General features: G+C 54.2%; 2 protein-coding genes across 8 annotated transcripts in view; one reads left to right on the top strand and one right to left on the bottom strand.

Moving 5' to 3' along the window:
• Positions 1-556: 556 nt before the first annotated feature.
• On the bottom strand, positions 557-8,469 carry LOC123948183 (translation initiation factor IF-2-like). Its single transcript, XM_046014721.1, has 4 exons — positions 8,398-8,469; positions 7,705-7,959; positions 6,554-7,628; positions 557-908 (listed from the first exon to the last, which is right to left on the bottom strand). Exons 1-4 carry the CDS (start codon positions 8,467-8,469, stop codon positions 898-900), a joined length of 1,413 nt encoding a protein of 470 aa, XP_045870677.1. The 3' UTR covers positions 557-897.
• Positions 7,293-11,783, top strand: part of PPFIA1 (PTPRF interacting protein alpha 1) — a 75,757-nt gene continuing 71,266 nt past the window's right edge. For all 7 annotated transcript variants that reach the window (XM_046014596.1, XM_046014597.1, XM_046014594.1 and 4 more), the window contains exons 1-2: positions 7,293-7,488; positions 8,698-8,961. In XM_046014596.1, coding sequence (XP_045870552.1) covers positions 8,698-8,961 — 264 coding nt within the window. In that variant the 5' untranslated portion in view covers positions 7,293-7,488. The remainder of the gene's footprint in view (positions 7,489-8,697; positions 8,962-11,783) is intronic.

Here is an 11,783-nt window from a genome sequence, read left to right as displayed (position 1 = left end):
AGCAACCTCCCCTCCTCTTCTTGACTCTGGGAATGGGCGGATGCGCGTCTGTCTCAAAGGCGACAGTCACCGGCCCCAACACACACTATTTTCAAAGCAGAGGCAAGGGTTTTGCTCGTTCATCTCTTTCTCCACCTAGACCCTGAGCCCTGACGTCTTGACTCGTTGATGTATTTCCAGTGCGCGGCCTGCCGCCCGGCATAAAGTCACTCCACACGGGCCTGTCTGCCAGACACATACGCGAACTGTCTACAGCCTCTGCACCGCCTAATGCTTGTCGCGGCAGCTATAAAAGTTAACGTGATTTTCTTTTTTTTTTAATATTTTATTTATTTAGTTGACAGAGAGGTCACAAGTAGGCAGAGAGGCAGGCAGAGAGAGAGGGAGAAACAGGCTCCTCACTGAGCAGAGAGCCTGATGCGGGGCTCGATCCCAGGACCCTGAGATCATGACCTGAGCCAAAGGCAGAGTCTTTAACCCACTGAGCCACCCAGGTGCCCCTTAACGTGATTTTCTAAAAAGATTTTATTTTTAAGGACTCTCTGTGCCCAACATGGGGCTTGAACTCACAACCCTCACATCGAGAATCACGCCCCTCACCGGCCCAGCCGTCCAGGTGCCCCGAAAGTTAAAAGCGAGCTTAAGGAAGTGTCAGGAAGAAGGAGAAGAGCTTTCCCGGTTGGACTGCCGTTGCCTGCAGGCACCAGACGGAGCACCCAAAGGTGTTCGAAGGTGACGTTGGGTCAGTGCTCCTCTTTCCCGGGTGTGGCAGCAATCACGGTCTCCCAGTTCCCAACACATACTCATCTTTAAGGCTCAGGAATCTTAATTGTTCTGCAGCTTTCAGAACACCGTATTTCTGTGCTCTTAAATGATGAGTGACCGGAATACACAGGTTCACAGGTTTTCTGTTAAAAAAGAAAAAATCACAAACACATGGCTTCTTCTTTTCCTTTTTTTTTTTTCTTAAAATTTTATTTATTTATTTGGTGGAGAGTAAGAGTGCACAAGCAGAGGGAGGGTCAGAGGGCGAGAGAGAAGCAGGCTTCCCGCTGAGCAGGGAGCCCAATGCAGGACTCGAGATCATGACCCGAGCCGAAGGCAGACGCTTAACCCACTGAGCCACCCAGGCGCCCCCCACATGGCTTCTTCTCATTACAAACTATCGTTCTGACAATACCACATATTTTAATAATGTGAAAAGGACCATCTGTTACAGACGTTGGATAATAGCAAACATTTAGAGAAGGAGTTAACAAAAAATGATTGCCAAATACAAATCATTAAAAACACTTAAAGATGACTCCACAGATGTCTACCATTACAGATTTGTTGCCCTGTCTGATCATCTGGATCCTTTGTTTCATTGATAAATATTTAGGTCGTGGAAGAATTTCATTCAGGGCATTGATACCGGCATCTGTACGAAGCGTCGTCAACTTGGTCAAGAGGAGGAGTACTGGTTGCTTTTTTTTTTAATTGTGGTAAAAACAGAGGACACGAAGTTTACCATCTCAGCTATTTTTAACTGCGGAGCTCAGTGGTTTGAAGCACAATCACATGGCACAGCCGTCCCCGCCCTCTGCCTCCAGAACTTTCCATCTTCCCAAACGGGACCTTTGTGGCCCTCCCTCGGCCCCAACGCCCACCGTCCACCTTCCGTCCCCCGAGACACTGACCCCCTTCCCTCCCCTGCGCATCCCCACCCCGCCACTCTGCCACTCTCCGTCCCTGGGAGGCTAACCACTGCAGGGACCTCTTCAGGTGAAATGTGTCCTTTGGTGACAGGTGCATTTCACTCAACATAATGTCCTCAAGTCTCACCCATGAGGCAACTTTTGGGTGGTGACGCTCTTTCATCGGCTTGACGGGAAACCGTAGCGCACAGTGACTCCTCGAACTCGGGAAACGCCCGCCAGAGCTATTGGGGGTGCAGCTCCCACACCCTACGGATCCCTCAGGAGGCTCCGTAGCCCCGCACGGGAGCAGCCGCCGCTGCTAGCCTAAGTACTTGATCCGCTCATCCCTTAAAACACCACTCATCGGCTCTGTCTGAAGTAGGCTGTGTGTATTAGCTCATTAACATTTATTTTCTTTGCAAGAATGAGTCACCCCTGGCAGAGGCTGGCTGAGTACAGGCACCCCCCCCCCATCATGCGGCAGCCCTGAGCCAGCAAGGCTGCGCCGTCTCCCGTCCCACGTGCCAGAAACGCCCCTCATCTGCGGCTCCCAGCCGTCCACCTCGCCCTCCTCGGTGACTCCACGTGACAGCATTTCCTGTCCTTGCTCTGACTGGACCAACCAGTGGCCCCTCCTGGTGATCAAGTTTAACTTTATGAAGACAGTTAACCACACTTTCCCCTTTTTCCAGCTTTCTTTTCCTTTCTCTTTCTCTTTTCTTTTTTCTTTTTTTTTCCTTTCCTTCCCTTTTCCTTGTCCCCTCCCTTCCTTCCTTCCTTCCTCTCTTCCTTCCTTCCCTTCTTCTTGTAGGCTCTGGCCTGATGCAGGGCTTGAACTCACGACCCTGAGGTCCAGACCTGAGCTGAGCAGAGGAGCCCAATGCCGAGCTGACTGAGCCAGCCAGACGCCCCCTTCTTTCTGGATTCCTGGACGGATCTTTCTGGCTATTTGGAGTCGGGAAACATACCACCTGCCTGAGAGACGTGGGCCGAAATCCCTGTCTGGGAGGATGCTGGGCGGTGTGTCAGGACGTCCTGTCGCTGTCACAGTTACCAGCCACACATGTCCCAGGGCAGGCTGCCAACGGGAGAGGGCAGTGGCCTCGGGACTTTCTTGGTCTGAACAAAGACCCTGCAGGCTGTCCCTTATGTGACACTGATGAGAACAGGGGCCCAGGCCTTCTCTCAGCCCATCGGGGACAAAGGGGAATGAGACGCCAGTGGACTGGGACCAACCCTGTTTCCCTCCAGGGGGGTGGGCAAGGCCCAGATACAAGGGACTTCCGCTGTGTAGTGATCCCCCATATGGCCTTTCCCGACTCCCTGAGCCCTCACAGCCCCCCTCCGAGGTGGCACAATCATCTTCACTTCAGGAACGAGGAAACTGAGTCCAGAGAGGTCAAGCAACTTGCCTACGAGTACACAGCCATGGCCCAAAGCAGCAGAGCCAAGGTTGGAACCAGAGCTCCCGGCTCCAGAGTCTCTGATGACGGTCTGAAAGCACCACTCACAGAGGGAAAAGGTGACCAGCCAGGGAGGTCACCCCTGATGGGGGCCCAGGGCCCCCGGTCACCTCTTATTTCCAGCCTTGAGTCTCCCAAAGTTCCATCGTGGTGTTTCATGTGGCTGTTATTATCCCTGACAGGTGACAACATTGAGGCTTCAGGGCAGGTTGCGACGTACCTTGCCCGAGGTCAAGGTGAAGGTAGGGGCCGGGGCTCCAGCCTAGCCCTGGGAGAGCTTGAGCTACCTCTCTGGGCCCTTCTCCCTACCATAGCTGGGCATTGTTAAGAATGTGATGAACACAATGAAGTTGTCGAGACACAAATTGCAGCAGTTTATGACTTGCTTTTAAAATATAATTATATAGAAGAAAGGGACCGAAGTCTTCATGCCCGTATGGGAAGCCTGGGATGCCCCAGGGCCTGGGGACTCCCTGTGCCTGGCAATGTGCTGGGACAAGATGGCCGAGAGGCCCACAGACCCTGGTGAGCATCGGGTCAGTATCTTGGTGGTCCAGCACTGGTCCAGGGGGTTTGTCCCCAGCTTTGGGGGCCTGAGGATGCCTTTGGATGCTTTCAAAACCATCAAGAAAACTGTCTTTGGAGCCAGGCTTTGGTTCAAGCCCAACTTCCACGGAATCGTCAACTGGGCGGGTGAGTTCATCTGTGGGGTCTCAGTGTCCTCATTGTACACCCGGGAGGGTTGAGTGAGGTTATATGGGGGAAGGGGTCTCCATAAATGTTCTGCAAATGTGATGGTTCCTGTCTGTGGCCTCGGGGATGGACACACACCCAACCAACCTCCCAACTGTCTCACGCAAGATCAGAATTCCAGGCCCGGTTAACAATGGGCAGTAGAACTTCCGTGGCAACTAGAACACTGTGGCTGGTGACCTCCCGGCTCGCCAGCCACTTGGATCATTCTTTCCTCCTCCGTGGAGTTGGAAGGATACAGGACGGATCGTGAATTTCTTCGAGAATGGCAGAAGGAAAGCAAGTACGAGGGTTCTCTTTCTTTCCCTCTCTCCTCCCACCTCAGCAGGGACACACGGGAAACCCAAGCAGGGTTCACACTAGCAGCTGAGGTCACCAAGCCCAGGCCCCCCACCTCTTCCGCAGAAAGGAGAGGTGGATGGGGTCAGGTTCAAGGCTGACAACCACATCATCCAGAGAGCTGAGCTGGTGGGCACGTTTGTAAAAAACACAACCCTGGGCGTAATACTGAACTATCCAGCCCCTCCCCTCCCATGTTACTGGGTTTTCTTTTTCTTTTTTTTAGATTTACTTTCTTTATTTGAAAGAGAGAGAGAGAGAGCACAAGCAAGGGGAGTGGCAGGCAGAGGGAGAGGGAGAAATCAGGCTTCCCACAGAGCAGGGGGAGCCAGACACAGGACTCGGTCCCAGGACCCAGGACCCATGACCCAAGCCAAAGGCAGTCTCTGAACCAACTGAGCCACCCAGGTGCCCAGGTTTTCTTTATCAAACCTTCAACAGGAATGTTAGAAATAATGTGCAAAGTATTTCCCCTGCTCGTTGTTTTCCTGATTGAACCTGACAAGGATACCACCTTCTCTAAAGCATTTTTTGGATAGATACTCTGGGGAAAGTTTAGTTGGGCGGTATAGACGGATACGTAGAAAAGACATTTTTGCTTCCCAAAAGCCAGTTTTCATGATTCATGCTTGGCTAGGTTTTACTAAAAGAACATTTCTTGGCGGGGCGGGGCCGGGGGGTGGGGGGCGGGTCTTGCCTAATGATAGAAATAATGCACATTCATGATTAAGCGTCTGGAAAGCACAAACTAGCACAAAGAAGGACATGAAAAATGCCCACAGTTCCCCCGGAAAGACCACTGCCCACGTTCTGACAGATCTCTTTCCGGGAATATATAAGCGTACGTGTATACAGAGAAATGTGGAGGACTAATTGACTACGGTCAAATAGAAACATAGATGTTTGTCCTTTGTAACTCTGAGGCGTAAAATTTAATTTTGCTTTTCAAAAATATTTTATTTCATGTAAAACTTGTTTTGGTAAAATTTTATCACTTTGGTTAATAACATTCTACAGTTTTTCAGATACAAAGGTAAGAAATTTTACATATGTTCTTCATCTAAACACAGACGTTTTCTTCTTTGAACTTGGACTCACAGCGTCTACACTTGTTTGTAACTCGCTTTTATTTAAAAAGTTTTTTTTCCTCCATTTTAAATATCAGAGCATACTTCCCATGCTAATGGGCAGTTCTGTGAGTTCTGACAAAGGAACACGGTCGTGTGACCGCTGCCACCACTGAGATGTGGAATTATGCCGGTTATGAGCTAGTTACTGAAAACATGACAGTGAATGCCACCAAGCTTTCTGTCATTTGAAAGTGCAAAGATTTAATCAATCTCTTCTTCAGGCCATTTAAGTTTACAATCTTCCTCTTAATGATTTTTGCAGTCTGGGGGGGAATGGAATGAATGAAGGAAAATGAGTGGAATCTGGGATCTCGTTTTCCTGGAGCTATACCAAATGGGCTTCTCCCTTCTCTGCTTGGGAAACTGCTCATCCTTCGAGACCCAGCTGAGATGTTATGTCCTCTTTGGTCCCACAACGCTAAGTTACACACTTGTTAACTTGACATTGGAATAGTCTTTCTCCTCTCCCCTCCAGGCTGTAAACTGGGCCAAGGGATATCTTAGACAGCTCTGTGTTCCCGAAACCTAGGCCATGCCTGGCTCATAATGCTCTCTACACGTTTATGAAATGAATGAACATTCCACACCGTTGAACTAAATGTTGGCACTGGGTTGATTTCTTAGGAGACAAATACTTTATGGGTGTGGTGCGAATCTGTGCTGGTTGAATTAAGCTGGTACACTTGAGGAGAGCTGGAAATTTTCCTCCGTTCCAGACCCTGGGCCAGGGGCGCAAATTCCTATTTTTGTGCATCATTATTTATTGGATGAACGGACCCATGAATGAAAGGGGTCCTGGGCCCTAGGAGAGAAAGCCAGTCAGAGGCAGCGCCTGTTGCTGGGGAGCTCTCAGTGGGAATCAGGAATCCACTTGGAAGGGTTCACCCACTCTCCACACGACCTCCACTTGGGCTTGGGTGACTTCGGGGGCTCCTGGCTCCCTCACCACCGACACAGGAGCCAGTGGCCCTGGCAGCAAGGCCCTGGCACTTCGGCCAGTGGAGAGTCTGTGCTGCAGCTGTGAAACCCTGAGGGGCCAGCGTCTGCTTTAATTTATTAAAGGCCTGTTACCGTCTCTGTGTCTGCAAGAGTCAGCACGAGACGCGGCCCAGAACAGGCGTTTTTAAAAGCTAAGTACAAAATAGAAGCATGAATAAGGACGAGGGCCCTAACCACCGTAGGATCCCACCTGTTATAACATCCCCGGGGCAGGTCGGGTCATTTCCGCCTCCTGCAGATGGGGCACAGGGGCCCGCGGGCTCCCCGAGTTGCCCAGCCCCCCACTCAGGGACAAGCATGTGCTGGGAGTCGAACCAGCCGCTCGTGGCTCCCAAGCCTGCTCTCCCCACACAGCGCCCACGGGCCTCCACAGCAAACCCGCCCACCTGGGCCTCCGCAGGTACGGCAGGTAAGCCTCGGTGAGCGGGCCCCGCGCAGAACCGCGTCCTTCGGAGTCCTGCGAGGTTTGGTCCCGAGGAGGCTCCGGTCTCCGAGGCGGCAGCCCGCAGGTGACCCGCAGGTGACCCGCACCTGGGCGCGCCCTCCTGTAAGGTGTGCGGACGTGATGTCTGGTAAGGGTCTGGCTCAGAACCTGATGCACCGCAGACGTTCGATAACGGCCTTTGGCTTGCCCGGCGGCTGGAAGGGGAGATTCGGGGGCAGATGCCTTCGGGAAGCTGCGGAGACACCGAGACGACCCCCACCTGGGCGGGGCGGGGCTGGGGGCGGGGCCGGGGCGCGGGAGTAGGCGTGGCTCCCCTCGCACCTAGCCAGTCGCCGCCCGAGAGACCCGGCCCGCCCACCTGAGAGGGCGGCGCTTGCGCACTCGGCCTCCGCGGCGCTCCTCCCGGGGGGGCGGGGCCGGCCGGCGGCGCTCGGCGCTGACGCTGCGCCGACGCGCCCGACGTCGGGCACGTTGACGCCGGCGACGCGCAGCCGGGCCCGCTCCTGCTGCGCTCAGCCAGTGTCCGGCCGCGGGCCGGCCTTAGTGACTGGGGGGCTGCGGGCCCGGGGCGGGCGGGCGCGGGCGCGGGCTGCCTTCGTCGGGCCCCGAGCTCGCCCGGAGCGAGCAGCCGCCCGCGAGCCGCCGCGGAGCCTCCTCGCCCGCTCCCGCCGGCGAGCAAGGTAAAGGAGCGGGAGACCGAGGCAGGCTCGGGGCGGAGCGGGGCCGAGGTCGCCCCGGGCGCCGGCCCCCCTCTCCGCGGCGGGTGCGCGGCGCTCGCTGTCAGCCCCCCGGGCGCGGGGGCGGGAGCCCGGCGGGATCCCTGGCCGACGCGCCCCGAGGGACTGGCTCCCGGGGCCGCTCGCCGCCCCCTCCCCTGACCGCGGCGCCCCGGTCACCCCGGTGGCCGAGTCAGCCCCGGTCAGCCCGGCGCCGGGCGCGGGGGCCGGGGACCTGTGCCCGGGAGAAGCCGCGACCTGGGCTGCGCTCCAGCTGTCAGCGGTCCTCCCCTCCTCGGGGTCCGGGGACTGTGCGGCGCCCGGCGCGGGTGCGAGGGGGACCGAGGTCGTTGTGTCGCCGCCCGGTGCGCAGTCCTCGGCATCTCCTCGGGGGTCCAGCCTCCGGGCCCGGCCCTCCTTCCTCTCGTGCCGGCCCTATGTGGGGGACACTTCACAGCGTCTCCCTTCTCGCCTTTCACTTTTCCTTCCTTCCTGGCCCTGGCCGCGGCGGTAGCCACCAGCTCCACGTCCCCTTGTGAAAGTTTCCTTTTCTTTCCTTTTTTACGGCTGTAAACCTACCTAAGTTCGGGTGCCGGACCGCCGCACCTTGCAGCCGTTGGAAAACACCTTTCCCGGCGCTGAACGGGTCCAGTTCCTTTTAGCGCTCAGCGGATCCAGCCCGAGAGTTCAGGGAGCCGGCAGTCCTCCTCGGAGCTGACTGCACACATTCCTGTAAGATGCCTGGTGGATTTTGTACTGGTCAGTTTCACGGGCTGTATGCTCCTTCTGTGCGTTTCCTGAGAAAGCATTGGGTGGCTTGTGTTTCCACTTTCTCTCTCCCCCACCGGGAAATAGGAAAAACAAATGGGTTACAGAAGCACACTTGTTTCCAACAACTAGAAGGTAGGGCTTTGCAAACAACGTGCCACAGGGTTTGTTGTTCATGGGAGGGGTTCTTTACCCCTTCTGGATCCTTGCGCGCCGCGGTGTGTTTCTCTTGTGGGTTCCGGACTCCGCACTCCTGTGTGTGTTTTCCCCCACTTCTTTATATTCAGAGTAAAGTCAGAGCCCAGAATAACGAGGCTGTCTGTCGGCCGTCGGCAAGAACGTTGCCGGATTGCGGGAGCCCCTGTTTTGCACTTAATGACTAGAGTCTGGGTCTTTCGTTTCAAGATGATGTGCGAGGTGATGCCGACCATCAGTGAAGCCGAAGGCCCATCAGGAGGAAGTGGGAGTCATGGGTCCGGCTCCCCGTCGCAGCCAGACGCAGATTCACATTTCGAACAGCTGATGGTGTCCATGCTGGAAGAGAGGGACCGTCTTCTGGACACGCTGAGAGAGACTCAGGAGACCCTGGCACTGACCCAGGGGAAGTTACACGAGCTTGGTCACGAGCGAGACTCCTTGCAGAGGCAGCTCAACACTGCGCTCCCACAGGTATGGATCCTTTGCACCCGGAACGCTACAGATTCTTCTTTTCCTCTCTCTGTGTTGTTTTACGGTATCATCTTTCGTGGCGTTCACGTTTTAGGCGAGTTTGTGAAATGGTTCTGGTTTTCGTAAGCCACGTGCAGAGAGTTTCTGACGGTTAAACAAGCAAGGATGAGCTCCGTGGTGTGCTTCACTGTAGACACCTCGTAGCTCTTGTTCCCTTCCTCGGGCAGCAGAAGGAACAGTGCTCCGAAGATTTTGGACGGGGGCCACGAGGCGTCCCAAGCTGTGTGGTGCCTTCCGTTCTGTTGTCTCAGGCCTTTCTGGCTGAATGTGTGCTTCTCGTGGATTTTATCACGTAGCTCCCATTTTCTAAAGAAATTTAATGGGCAGATAGGATTGATCTCACGGGAAGGGTGTTTTTACAGTCCACCTTTAGAAGAATGCCTGTGTTTTGTGAACGCAGTTTGTCATGGGGGGGACATGAGACGGAACTGTCTCTCAGCTGATGAGAATCGTCAGCTTGAAGTGACACTGAAGTCGTTCATCTGAGTCTGTGATGCTTGACTGGTGTTTCAAAGCCTCCACTTCTTGTGGAGCCGAGCGAGGACATAATGATAGGTGAGGGGACAACGTCACCCACGAAAGTGTAAGGCAAGTGGCACCTGGTGCTTGGGTGCTCACAGCTGCCTGGGTGCCACTTGACTCAGCCGTAATAGGCGCCCTTGTGGTCCTTTCAGGTGGGCCTGCCTAAGCGCAGGTTTGTGCTCCCGCCATCGGTCTGCAGCGCTCAATTAGTGAATGAGTAATTGCTAGCCCGAGTGCGTTCTTGGCTGCAGTCGGTTCTCCTGAAAGATTGATAAGCCAAACGCTGGCATTTCCTGTTTCGCAGTAATAACCCGGCGGTAGTGCTGTAGCGCTCCTTCCCCGTGGGCTCGGCGGACCGCCACGGTTCTTCCCACGCAAGCCTCACCGGTTCTGTAGTTGGCACAGGTCGGGTTTTGTTACCGTGAGCTCGGAAGCATGGGCGGGATGGTGCGCCACCGCAATTTTAGTGTCCTTGTAAATTTTAGTGTCCTTGTAAATTTTTCAGTAGATTTTGCTTTCTTGTTTTGTTTCGTGATTGTTATGTGTCTTAGTGTAATTTGAGGCCGCGCACGACGTGCATGTCGAATACTTACGTATTGGATCAGGCCGATTTTTGGAAGAAGGAGCACACACGACCTGACAGAAGGGACAGGAGTTCCGTGCGGTGGCGGGGCTGTCACCGGTTGCCACCGTTGCTCCGTGATTTGTTTTTAGCTACTGCTCAGGGTGCTGTAGCCTGGACGCTCTTGGTTGAGTGGAGAGTGCAACGCTGGCCACACCCACGTGCCCACCTGCCCACCGCCCCACCGCCCCACGTCCCTACCTCCCTGGCCTCCCCTCCTCCCTGCCTCCCCTCCCCGCTGCCTGCCTCAAGGCCTGAGCACCTGAGAGCAGCGTTTGAGAAACAGGAACCATTAAGTAAACCGTTTGAGGAACTTTCCTTGCTGCAGTGCTTGACGCGTGTTGGGCGGCGGAGAGGGTGCGGCGGACACGGATCCGAGTAGAGGCATCTGTCCTGCCGGCCCAGTCTGTGAGCAGATTTGTTAACATACGTTAGCGAATTTCAACCATAACAAACTCAGAAATTCACAGTGGGGAGTGTACATTTCAGAAAACTTTTTTTCACTTAGCGAACACGTGCTTGTGACCAGCACCTGGACGAAGAGATAGAACATTTCCGAGCGTCCTGGAAGCCCCCTCTGACCCTCTCGCAGCACTTGTGTCCCGAAGCTGTCCCCGTGGTCTTGACTTTTCACCATCGATTGCTTTGGTGTGCTCTGATCTCGTGTAAATGAGACAGTCATTGAGCATTATGCTTGGGCGATGTGTCTGTCTGGCCCCTGGTAGCTTTGCTCATTCTCGGGGCGGTCTAGTACCACAGTTTATTCTTCCTGCGGGGCATGCGTAGTCCCAGGTGCCGCCCCCGGCGGGTCTAGCTTGCTTGTGGGTGCGGGGATGCGTGCGTTTCTACCGAGTGTGCTCAGAGGAGCGGCATCGCTGAGTGATGGCGTGTGTTTGTCCCCCCACCCACGGTGTGTGCGCGCTCAGTGGCCGTCCGACCCTTGGTGTTGTCCGTTCCTGCATTTAAGCTGTCTGGTGGGCGTTAAGTGGCGGAGGCTGAGCGTGCTGTGCGCCGGCTGCTGCCCGGCCACGGGTGAATAAGCAGGGGCAGGTCTTCTCTGTGCGTGTCTGCTGGCTGCTTGGATGTCTTCTTCTGTGAAATTACTCTCTCTTGCCCATTTTTCGGTGGGCTTGTCTGCTTTGTTCTTTATTGATTTGAAGGAGTCCTTTGTATTATTTTGAACACATATATGAATGGCAGATCTTTTTTAATAGTCTTGTCTGTTTGCCTTTCATTGTCTCAGAGGTGTCCTTTGATAAGTTTTCTTCCTTTCCAGTGCAACAACCATTTTTATTTTTCTTGCTTCTTGCACTGGCTCGGATCTTCAGTGCAGTGTTGGATAGAAGTGATGAGAATAGGTGTCCTTGTGTCACTCCCAGGACCAGAGAGAGAGCTTTCAGTAGTTGACCATCGCATGTGATACCGGCTGTGGCTTTCCTGGGATGTTTGTTATCAGAATATGAAAGTTCTCTATTTTTAGTTTGCTAAGATTTTCTTTTAAATCGTGAATTAAATTACATTAAGTTTTCTTGAATGTGTTTTCTGCATCTTTGGGATAAGTGATTTTGTTGTTGTTGTTGTTAGTGTGGTGATTTAACTTAAAATTTTTTTGCCGCAC

The sequence above is a fragment of the Meles meles genome, chromosome 8, assembly GCF_922984935.1.
Source record: "Meles meles chromosome 8, mMelMel3.1 paternal haplotype, whole genome shotgun sequence".
NCBI lineage: Eukaryota > Metazoa > Chordata > Mammalia > Carnivora > Mustelidae > Meles > Meles meles.
This window is presented reverse-complemented; position numbering and strand designations above follow the sequence as displayed.